Genomic DNA, 12,558 nt, shown 5'->3' on the forward strand with positions numbered 1-12,558 from the left:
TACACATCAATGTCAGAGAGCACAAGGCAGTTTGTCTGACCTGTCAGGCATTCCTGCCTCACATTATGGGCAGGAGCGTGCAAGTGTTCACGGGTAACGCTGCAGCCATGTTCTACCTCAGCAGGCAGGGAGGGGCTTGCTCTTCCCCCCTGTGTCAAAAAGCAATTCACTTGTGAGAGTTTTGCATAACCCAGTCAGTCCACCTTGAGGCTTCTCACCTTCCGAGAACTGAACTGGGAGATTGCCTCAGCAGGTGTTTCTCCCATCACTACAGTGGTCCCCTCGCCCGGCTATTGTCAGGGACGTTTTCCACCGGCGGGCGACTCCCCAAATAGACACTGTTTGTGACCAGATACAACAGAAAGTGTCACCAGTTTTGTTCCCTATGAGGCCACAGCCCCAGGCTTGCTCATGGATGCCTTCTTGCTCCCGTGAGCAGTGCACCTGTTCTACGCTTTCCCCCCATCCTGCTCGTGCACAAGGTTGTGCTGAAAATCAAGCAGGACAGGGCATGGGTCATTCTCATGCTCCCTCTCCTCCCAGACCTGATCTCCCAGAACCACAGTCAGCTGCTCCATTCTAACCTCAGCACCACCATCCACTTGATGGCCTGGAAGCTCCATGGATAAATATCGCAGAGTTGGCTTGCTCAGACAGGTCTGCTGGGTCCTATTAGGTAGCAGGAAGCCCTTTACCAGGGCTATGTACCTCTCCATTTGGGCATCCCAGCAAGGAGTCTCACTCCCACAGTCATCACTGCAGTCCGTTCTTGAGTATTTTTTACACCTGAAACAGCAAGGTTTAGCGATTTCATCAATTTAAGGTTCATCTTGTAGCAATTTCAGCATTCCACCCTACCCGGTGAATAATTGATCCGTTTTTTCTCATGAAATGGCCATTTGTTTCCTCAAAGGCATAGGAAGACTATATTCACAAATACAGGAACCAGTCCCTTCATGGGACTGTGATGGGTGGACTAGGCCCTGAGGCCCCCTCATGGAAGCCTTTTGGCCTTGCCACACCCCAGAAAAGGGCAGTAGAGAGGTCCTCAAAGCTGCCTATGGTGGCTATGTGGGAAGTAGCCCACCGGGGCCCAGCAGGTCAGTATAAGAAGAGCTGCAGGGCCAGACCAAGTTCAGTTCCTTTCTGGAGCTGGAGGAGCATGGATGGTGTGTGGCTGGCTGAGGGAGCTGCCGGACCTTGGATGAGTTAGTGTTGCCAGAAGCCATGGAGAACAAGAAGGAGCCTTGAGCTTGGTTGCAGGGACTCCATCAGGACAAGACCCTGAGGTAAAGGTGAAGACGGCGCGGGGAAGTGGCCCAGGGAATTAGAGCATTAGCGCAATTTAGATAAAGGGACACAGTGACAGCTGCTATCTACAGGGTCCCTGGGCTGGGACCCAGAGTAGTGGGCCGGCCCAGGTCCCCCCAACCCTCATTAGTCACTGGGAGAAGTGGCCTAAACATTGAGGCACCCCAGAAGGGAGAACTAAACTCTTTTAGTGGCCTAGCTGAAGAGAGCGAAGACATTGCTTCCAGGGATGGAATCCTGGGGCATCGCTGTATTCCGGAGCAGGGACAAACTGAGAGAGACGTTACAGAGGGCACTGAACTGGAAAATCTCTCCAGGTAAGAGAGGCCTGGGAGGGAACCCTGACCAAAAGGGGCAGAAATTATAAAAGTTCTCCAGGTAGATAAGCCTGGGAGAGAAGATCTTGAGCAACCAGCATGGAAAATGAATAGCTCTCCCTGTAGAAAGGCCTGAGGGAGAAGATCCTGATCTACTGGAGTGAGAGACCGCCAAATCTCTCCAGGCAGAGAGGCCTGGCAGGGAAACCCTGAGAAACCAAGGCAAGCACTACTAAAGCTCCCTGGGTAAGAGGCCCCTGTTGGACTTGTACCTTGAAAGGGGTTTGCTTTGCTTTTATCACTCACTGTCTCTCTCTCACACTCTCACACACACACACACTGACTTGGCCGGGCTGAATCAGCGAAGACTCAACACAAACAGGTAGAGAGAGAGTGCAGGCACATGCACTTAGCCAGGGGGCGCTCCTGACAGGTGAGTGCAACCCTGTACAGGGACCTAAAGCTGGTCTTATCAAAACTGACAGCCGTCCCACCCCCGTTTGAGCCACTGGCAGTGTGCCCCTTGTCATACCTTTTCTGGAAGGTGGCCTTTCTGGTGGCTATTACTTTAGCCAGGAGGGTCTTGTAGGTCCATGCCTTTATGTCGGACGACACCCCCCTCCCCCCTTAAATACATGATCTTCTTTACGGATAAGTGCAGCTTCGCGCTCACTCTGCTTTCCTCCCAAAGGTGGTTTTACAGTAATCAGGCAATCTTTCTGCCAATTTTCTAGCTAAAAACACACATGAGCAGGGAGGAGCAACGTCTCCATACTCTGGACATCAGATGTGCCCTAGCATTCTACGTCGAGAGGATCAAACCGTTCCATAGATCCATCCAACTCTTCATAGTGATTGCCGAAAGGACTCGGCTCAGAGACTTTCGTCATGGATTACATCATGCATTTGCATGTGTTATGAGCAGCAGGTAGGTTTTCCACCACCAGCTAACCTGACTACCCACTCCACGAGAGCACCAGCATCAGCACTGCTGGCTCATGTCCCTATTCAGGACATTTTCAGAGTGGTGACTTGGTCATCATTGCATACGTGTTCTACTCATTATGCCATTACTGAACTGGTTAGGGATGATGCCAGTTTCGGTCGAGAACTCCGATCTCACCATCCTATGCTACTGCTTGGGAGTCAACTACAGTGGAATGGGCATGTGCAAGCACTTGAAGAAACAATGGTTACTAACCTTTCCATAACTGTTGTTCTTTGAGATGTGTTGGACATGTCCATTCCACAACCCACCCTCCTTACCCCTCTTTTGGAGTTGGCCAGAAGGAAGGAACTGAGGGTCTGCGGGGTCAGCTGGACCCTTTATACTAGTGCTATGAGCACATGGCACCAGAGACTGACCTGACAGGTACCACCGAGGGAAAAATTTCAGGCAACTGTGCTTTGGGCGTGAGCACACCTCCAGTGGAAGGTAAGGTTATGGAAAGGACAGTAACCATTTTTTGTGTGTGCTGAGGGGATGGGGATAAGTCACATGCAAATTAATTACCAGATTTACAAATATACTCCAGCTGCTCTGGTGAAGCAAATTAGTTTTAAAGCCCAGTTTAACTGGCTAATGTACAGCCTGCACATACCAGTGAATCTGAACCTAAAAGTTAGTTAAATTTTATAAAATTGATTTGAGGTTGATACTACAGATCTTCAGATCATTAGATATATTACATGATAGTATTGCCTTTAGGATTCTTATTTAACATAGTATGAAATTTTTAATAATTTAAAGATAAACTACATTAAGATGGAATTTATATTGAATGTATTTATATTGAATAATTTAGGGGTAAAAACATTATAGCAATGTTTTAATTGTAGTGACACCATGAGATGGGAAATATGGGGAGATGGAATCAATATCTTTAAAAATCAGTTTCTTCTCTTCTGGGACCACAAAAACTATAATGCTTGAATCATAATTGTTCAGGTGATAGCGTGACATCACTACAGAGCAGTGGTACAGAGCAGTGTTTGGTTGCCTCAGTTGTATGTTTACATACTTCAATGAGATTGGAATTTTCTTAAGGCTAATTTTAAACTCTGAATTACCTAGGTATGTGTTGCTTGTTTTTGCAATAATTACATCATCAATGTAGTGCTTTTATCATTAATTATTTGTATGTACCCACAACTTTAATGCAATTTTAATGTAGATTTTTGTCTGGGAATTTATGTAGTCCTGTAAATGTACTAGGCACTTTACAATTGGTAAAACACACAGTAGAAACAGAGTGAAATGGAATTCCTTCTTTGATGAGCTTTAATGTAAATTCACAAATATAACTAGTACTGGTGATGGACAAGCAGCTGTATATGGACATAAGGGCTGATAGACAAAACTGAACATTGGGCTTTCAGGCTGAGGTGAGGGGAGGACACAGATTAAAATATTACAATTTTAAACATTTTATATATGGGTCATGTTACAAAGTATGATGAGCATCGAATGGAATCTCCGTTGCACTCATCCTTGCTCAGTTTTTTTTTTCATTTTTCAGGACTGATATTTTGGTTTCCATACAAACTTATTTGCTGGCTTTTCTTTCCTTTCTCTGCATAAATAGTTGAAGCAGTTTGTTTTAATACAGAAACAGATACAGAAATTGCCTCTAAAATTTAATGTAGGGATCTGTGATATTTAGTTTTGCTGTACTAGCAGCCAGTGCCTGCTAGGAGTCTCCAAACCTGATATACAGAGAAATATGGTTTCTATGACTGGAAATTTTGTCCAGGCACAAAATAGTATTCTATTCATATTTTGTAAAGCTGTACATTGTGAAAAATAGAAGTGTCCCTCAGACTTTTTTTTTTAACTGAATTACACTCAAAGTTTTGAATGGATGTTTCTTAGCTTTTCCCCTTAACTTACATTTTTGAACCACTTTTTTGTTTTTGGACATTTTCCTTTTTGAACTCAGAACTCATATTTTTATATACTACTTTCAAAATATCAAGTGAGACGTATACAATTGTGGAACAACAAACGTTCTGTGGGCACAAATAAAGGAGTTTTTTTCAATAGTGCTAATAAAGTAGAACAGCGCTTGACTTGCTTTGTGATCCTAACAATTTCATTCCTCCACTGTCTCTAGGATTCTCTAAAGAGGAGTTGACTAGCCTTCAGAGCATTAGAGGAAAACCTCACATTAGCCAGACACAGTTTTCATCTGTCCATCTCTACCTGACTGATCTGGACCAATTTTTACACCACTGGGCTGTGACAGAGGTAATACATCAACACTAATTCTAAGTGACAGCCAACAAACTCAGAACTCTCTGTCCCTTTTCCTTATCCCTTGATGTCTAAAGTCCTTTCATGAGTTAAAAAAAGCTCAGAATATTATTGCTGTTAAACGGCAAGACCATTCTGTAGCTCTCAGGCCGTATTTTGGTAAAGCTGCTTAAAAAGGTAAGCATGCAGTAATAAAGTGTGTAAAATATTACTTTTCAGAAGAGGGAGTACAGCTTTGGTGGAAAATTCTTAAACACAAATGATTGTGTAAGTGTTGACTGTCAAAAGAGAAGAAATTATTGTAGAACGCTAATTTTGAAAGAGATTTTTTGGGAGCACATTTCACTGTTAATTAAATAGCACCCTTATTAAAGTTGAGTCATATTAAGCTGATATTGAGAGTACTTGGATATAATTTCTTATGCTTATTCACTCAGTTTACTGAAATGAGTAGCCTTCCTGTGACACTGTGAATTCAGTAAAAAGAAAAGGAGTACTTGTGGCACCTTAGAGACTAACCAATTTATTTGAGCATAAGCTTTCGTGAGCTACAGCTCACTTCATCGATGCAATTCAGTGCCTGTCTGTAGGATCATACAAATTTGAAACTTGGCTTTATTGCTGGTTCTAGAAAGATCTGCGGTCACCAAATTTTATTTTAAGCTAGTGAACTGTGAATTGTGTATTGTGATTTATCTGTCTTTTATTACATGGCTACCACGTAACATAACTTCTTTGTATGATAAAAATATAACTGAAGTTGTGTGATGAAATGCAAACAGAGACTGAAAGTATTTAACAAACCTTAGTGACATGGACACTGCAGTTTTGATCCACCCACTGAACAATGAGGTTGGAGTGCTATGACAAGAGAAATGCTTCTTGGACAACTGCTGTAATTAGGAATTTAGTATTGTTTATGTAGTCTTTCAAGTAATCTTTTTTTTAAAGAAAGAAGACATATTTTAGACTGTTCTGTTTGCTGTAATCAGACCTACAGCATAATTAAACCTACAGTGTAATTCATAGTCTTACTGGTGACCATATTTACTGTGGTAGAACACTGATAGTCTAGATCTGTCTGTACATGTGTATTTATATAGAAGTCTGTTTAAGTATGCACATTATTATTTCTAGTCTAGTAAATTTTTTGTATGTGTAAATAGTTTATTGTCAATATAAAATCTGGCCTTTGTATCTCTCATGCTAGTCGAGACAACTCAGCTAGGGTAGTTCAGCCTTCCTCAAGGCCTGGGACTCAGCAAGCAGGACTGTTGTATTTGAGAGAAGTCTGAAATTCCCCAAGGTTCCTTGGTCTCATACACCTCTTGATGGAAAGCTCCGAGTTCTTTTTCAGGTTCTCAAATGGATAATGGTCCCTTAGCAAGAAGTTGAGTATCTTCTCCGACTTACTCCTCTCAGAAAGAATATTTGGGCTCAGGAGTGCCCATCTGCATTTCCTCTCTAGTTGCATGTCAGACAGAGACTTGAGGTCCCCCACAAGGGCTAAACTCTGAAAGTGAGCACTGTCTAGGAAGCGTAAATTATTCCCAGACAGGCACAAAAATCCACAAATACCATAAAAACCAAAGAAGAGTGAAAAGACATTCCAGAGTCTCATCTTCTTCTGTCATCTTCCCCAAGGAAGGGGAACTCTGTATTTTGGGTTATAACTCTTAGCTGGAGAAATGAGAAGTTTTTCCCTACAGACATGTTTGAGAGCTTGCGGAGAAATGTAGTAGTCTCCATTGGGGTCCAGCCAGATACAAAGGAGAAGCAGGCTAAAGCCAAGGGAAAATACCTTCCCTCCAAAACCAGGGCTGAATTTTCACTCCTCCATCAAGGGAGACTGAGAGAATCCTGATAAGGGAAAATGTTTGAATTGGAAAGCCATGAAATATTTTATATGGTCTTGGATCCTAAATATTCCCTCTTTATGCTCCCCAAGCTTAGTACAATAGTTTTGGTGTGGTTTTTACTGTGGTATTGGACTTCCCCAAAGACCCTGCAGATAGAAAAATTGAGTTACCCTCAAATGAGCGTTCAAAACTTCATCTTCAGTTCTCATAGCTCACTAACAATCATGTTTCACTAGATCCATGATGTCTTGATTCAGTGACCTATAAAGCTGCAGCTGACAGAACCATCATGAGCTGAAGTCAAAGCAAAAGAAAATCTCTCTAGTTAATGAGTCTGTAGTGGATAGATTCATGCATTCTATGTGTTTGGCAGAAAATTCAATGGCAGGAAACCAAGTATAGCAGACAGCAGATAATCTAAACAAATCCTCTGTGTCTCAGATTCATTGGGGAAATCTTGCTGGAAAGAAGATTAATAAGGTGGTGGCTGACATGGATAAATAGAGAGGATTCACTCTCTACTACAGCAAAGCCTAAGATAGACTATATACCACAGAGGTATCAGAAGAACTTTTTTTGTTCCAGGGGTAAAGTCTCAGCCTGGAGCATCAGAAGGAAGTAGACCAATGATCATAGGGAAATAGATACTCTGTATTGCAGATGGCTGTCAGCTTTTCTGTGTTCTTCCTTCCTCACTTCCACTACTTCCAAAGATGAAAAAGGAGGAAGTGACTTATTTTATCCTATGGCTGAAATTGACAAAGAAGTTCTTGGTACGTGTACCTAGTGGAACTGTCACAGAGGTCTCTGCTCCATATTTCCAGCAGGCAGGATTTCCTATCACTGGGTCTACTCCTGGCACAGAATTATGTGAGTCTGAGTATTGAGCCACAAGCCCTAACTAAGATGGTAGGTCACCACGAAGCTATCAGAGTTCCTCAGAACAGCATGTAGATGTGAACTAGCGGTTTGACCTTTCTTCCCTACTTGGAATCTCTCAATTCTTCCATTGGATGGCCTCTGATCTGGCTGTAGTAACATCGTCAAGAAGTCTTTGAAATATCTCTACTATTGGCACAAGTAGTCTTATTCCATCCATAGGGACAAGATCATTCTGTGTGCTCCAGTACCATTCATTACCAAGATAAACTCTTCCTTTAAATACATCACAGGAGATCATGCTGTATACTACTGAAAACATATATTGGGCTATGTATGACCGAAAACATACATTCATCAAATTCATCATCACTGTCATCTCCATACAAGGCAGGCTGCTGGCCGAATATTGTCAGGGCGGTGAGCATCTTGTCTTCGCATGTGAACATTTGTTTAGCTGAAGGATTGATTTGGGAGCATATGGTATTTCACGTATAACTGGTGTGATCAGTACATCCTCCAAGACCCATCCATGCCTGATAGGGAAAGGTGTAGTTCTGGATGTGCTTGATCATCCCCATTCCATTGCCTGATAATTTGTTTTCCTAGAAGCAGGCCGACAGACAGAAAAACTGCTACCTACAAGGGGTGCATTTATACCTGCTATCAAGAACACAGACATCAACGTAGCTCTGCAGATGTTATAATGTTGCTCTTCAAATGGTAAACTCAGCTTGTGAACACCTCCAGTGCATTTATGAACTCCTTTAGTGACTGTGTCAGCCATTCTGAGCATCTTCAGAGCGAGGAGACAGCCTTTGGAGGCTGAATCAAATACCTTCCAGTAAGTTAATTTTGTCTTTCTAGCCAGCCTTCTGGGTAGTGTCACATCCTGAAAAGGCATGGAAACCTGGCAGTGTGGTGGCTTTTAATGGTCTGAGTGATAGGAACACATCCTGAGGGATGTTCACTGATTGTTCCCCAGCAGCAAGCACAAAAACAGAATCTTGCGGTTGCATCTTACAGAGAGAACTAGAACATCTGTGTCTTGTACAATAAGTCTTGTTTAGTAGCACCTTTCTCTATGGCAGTGATGGCATGCAAGATCATTTCAGTGTCAGCCTCATCATAGGAACTATGAAGAAATTCCACTGAACAAAGTGAGGTGGCATTCATTACACCATGTGACAACTAAATTCTTTGAGGAATCCTTTGCATGCTGGAATATTTTTGCTGCAGGGCATGCAGTTAACTTGTCCTTCGTGTGAGTATGAGACACTAGCTTCTTCATTGTGACACTGGAGATATATGTGGAGTCAATGGTTATTAATTGGACAGGTGCAATAGCACGGAATCTCTTCTTTCTGGTAATATTTTCAATTGATTCTTCTGTGTATGTATCGGACACAAGGCGGACTTGGTCATAGGTCTGCTATTTTTTCTGTAGCCTCCTAATGAAATGTTCAGCTGACCCTGGGCAAGTGTTAATAGTTTCTGGTTTTCTGAGAGCTTGTACCTCAACTTTACTATCTCTGATTGCTATGCTAAAAGGCCTCTGCTGGTCAATTCATCAGAGGTTCTGGCTTAGGAAGACCATGCAAGATGTGCATCTGTGTTCTTTTTGCCTGGCATGTATGCATTGTTTCAAAGCATTCGAACATCCATCATGGTACCATGGAGAACTTGTACTTTCCCAGAGTCTCACATAGACCAACATCACACTGAGATCTGGACACAATCAGGAGATGAGCCAACAATAACCCGTCTGTGGTTGGCTCAGTAATAGTCCCTTCCACCATCACTCTGACTTTTTCTTCTTTGCATTTGAGCACAGCTTTAGTGTGTTCTTTTTCATTGGAGCCAATAAATTGACGGAGCTTTGGATAATTCTTTAAGTTTTGTAGACTTCGTACCAGTCGTGATCCAAAGTATCTATTCAACTGACATCTAAGAGCGACTGCTTCATACAGTTCCTTACCTGTCTCACATGCTGAATCAATGCTTAATGGATGCCTCCACATTTCTGCCATACTGCAGGAGAAGCAGGGGTTCTTCTCAAATCACATTCCATGGGACCTAGTATAGGGCAAGTCTCACTCACAGCTGGCACTTTGTCCCAGTATCTTCAACTTTTTCCTGATGCTAGATGTATTTCCTCTCCAATGCTAAATTCAGATTATGGGTGCACTTCTTATAGCATATGACGTGCCACCGAGCATTGTGTTTAACCAAGTCCTCCGTGGTGGTGTTCTCCAAAGATGCAGCTACTAGTCAGTACTCTTCATCTCCCCATTGATGTCTAAAAATGATCAAGACCAAAGTGAAAACAGGGATTTTGCAATACATTATTTGGGATTGTAATTAATTATGTTATGTAATGTATGTTATGTAAATATGTACATACTATTTGCGGATGGATTCCAGTAATTTCTGGCTGGATGCTGATATCTTAACTAGTGCCTTATTGCAACTCTTTTGGCATAATACACAAAGCTGATAATCAATACCACTGAACCACTTATTTTTTTGCCAATGATGGCATATCAACTTGAAGCACTCTTTCCATTTAAAATAATCTGAAACATTAAAAAAATTAATCAGTTATGTTATGAGTAGGGCTCTACCAAATTCACGGTCCACTTTGGTCAATTTCACGGTCATAGGATTTTTAAAATTGTAAATTTCATGACTTCACATATATAAATCTGAAATTTCATGTTGGTGTAATTGTAGAGGTCCTGACCCAAAAAGGAGTTGTGTGTGTGTGTGTGGGGGGGGGGGGGGGGTCGCAAGGTTATTGTAGGGGGATTTGCGGTACTGCTACCTTTATTTCTGCGCTGCTGGTAGTGGCGGCGCTGCCTTCAGAGCTGGGCAGCGGGAGAGTGGTAGCTGCTGGCAGGGAGGCCAACTGTGAAGGCAGAGCCAGTGCCAGCAGCCGCACACAAGTAAGGATGCCATGGTATTACCCTTTCTTCCGTGCTGCTGCTGCTGGCGGGGGGCTGCCTTCAGAGCGGGGCATCTGGCCAACAGCTGCCGCTCTCCAAGCACTCAGCTCTGAATGCAGCACAGAAGCAAGGGTGGCAATATCACAACCCCTCTAAAATAACCTTGTGACCCCCTCTGCAACTCCTTTAGGACCCCCAGTTTGAGAAACGCTGGTCTCCCCTGTGAAATCTGTATAGTATCGGGTAAAAGCACACAAAAGACCAGATTTCACGGTCTGTGACGCTTTTTTCATGGCCGTGAATTTGGTAGGGCCCTAGTTATGAGCATTAATTGATAACACAGTACTGTCAATTGAGGGCCATAATTTAGCTTTGTGATGGCTGCATGTTTGACGTGTCTGTGTTAAAGTATAATTTAAAAAATTGATATGTAAACATTTTCTCAAATAAGTACATAATTGTTCTAGGTTTGTCATGTTTGGTATCATTGTGTTGATGGGAGAAAGGGCTTTCAAATGATACCCAATTTGACCGATTTCCGACAACATTGTATTATCAACATTTCCATGAACTGGGGAACCTGGAGCTGTTGAGGGGATCAGTAAGTCCCCACTGCTGTGCCAGAGAGAGTGACACAATTGAAATTATGATTCTGTAGTTTTTTTATGCATCAGATGACACTTCCCTTACCTGTCTATCGTTAATTTGCCCATGGAATCACACATGCTCCCAGACACTTTTTATCCTCCTGACCTGTTTGGACATACAGTATAAGGAGATCTGGCCTTTCTGCTACTAGCTTACAGTGCCGGGCATTCATTGATGCAATCAGAGATACAGACTATTCATTAAAACTAAGATGAAAAAGAGAAGCTAGTGTTTAAATATATACATACTTGAGATTTAGCAGGAGAAAATTATCACATCTAAATAAGGCTCACTTGTCTAAAGAAAAAAAGATAATTTGGGGGTTGGGTAGTGAACTAGACTGCATTATCTTGTAACCATTAGCTTTGGTTGCATGTGGTCATGAATAATAAGTGGAAGATTGGATAAATGTACTTTCCAAAAGGTAGCTCTTCTAAATGGTTTATAACAAAACACATTTTGGGAATTGTTTTGGTCCCCCTAATTTTTTTAATGTTTCTGCATGGAAGGATTATTAAATACTCCTAGGATGCTAGAAGTACAAAGCCAAATAAGTTTTAACAATTTACTTACTAATTTAAGGAACAACATACAAGAAAGCCAGTGTTTTTTTAAAAAGATGCCATTTTGTGTAAATGTTTAGATTAATCTTCATACTTGGTCATGAGAGATTAAATATAAATGCAGGAATCTTCGCCCATTTTATTGAGCAGCTAACACTTACAATGACCACTGCCACTTATTAGAGCCAATTATTTAAGATTGTACTCCTGTGACTAAAACTGATGAGATTCCTGAATAAACTGTTGCAGCTTAAAGCAAGAAGAACTTCCGTTTTCATTCATTTTAACTGGTCATATGGTCATGTACATGTCAGTAATACTGTTCCACTACTCTGTAAGTGAATTGACCTGTCAGTGTCAAATGAAATAGGAATAACAGAAATGAGCAGTTTAACAAATGAAACAATGTGCATGTGATAATTGTTATTGCTATGAATTTAATGTCTGACTGTGTGGCCTCTGAAAATTTTAGAAAAAATGCAATTTACCACTTTTTAATTCTTCTTAAAGTCTGGATTCCAGAGTAGCAGTCTTGTTTGTCCTATACCAGGCATGGCCAAACTTACTGACCCTCTGAGCCGCGTACAATAATCTTAAAAGTTGGAGAGCCACGAAACACACACAACCTGCCCCACAGGGTGGTGCCCCACCTCCCTCCTCCGCACGGGGCTGAAGCCCCAATCCCCAGCGTGCCCCCTCGCGAGGCTGAATCCTTGAACTCCCTCCAGTCCGGTAGGCGGAGAATGGGCAGGGCATGGGGGGGCTCAGCGAGTTGCACTGTAA

The 12,558-nt window shown here is 42.2% G+C and overlaps 1 protein-coding gene across 10 annotated transcripts in view; it reads left to right on the forward strand.

Moving 5' to 3' along the window:
- Positions 1-12,558, forward strand: part of TEX10 (testis expressed 10) — a 122,190-nt gene that overhangs the window by 73,067 nt on the left and 36,565 nt on the right. For all 10 annotated transcript variants that reach the window (XR_005224473.2, XR_006288795.1, XM_037893422.2 and 7 more), the window contains exon 11: positions 4,742-4,875. Coding sequence is in view for 8 of the 10 variants with exons in the window: in XM_037893422.2 (XP_037749350.2) it covers positions 4,742-4,875 (134 nt within the window). In the remaining 2 variants the exon portion in view is untranslated. The remainder of the gene's footprint in view (positions 1-4,741; positions 4,876-12,558) is intronic.

Source organism: Chelonia mydas, chromosome 2 (genome assembly GCF_015237465.2).
Source record: "Chelonia mydas isolate rCheMyd1 chromosome 2, rCheMyd1.pri.v2, whole genome shotgun sequence".
Lineage (NCBI taxonomy): Eukaryota > Metazoa > Chordata > Testudines > Cheloniidae > Chelonia > Chelonia mydas.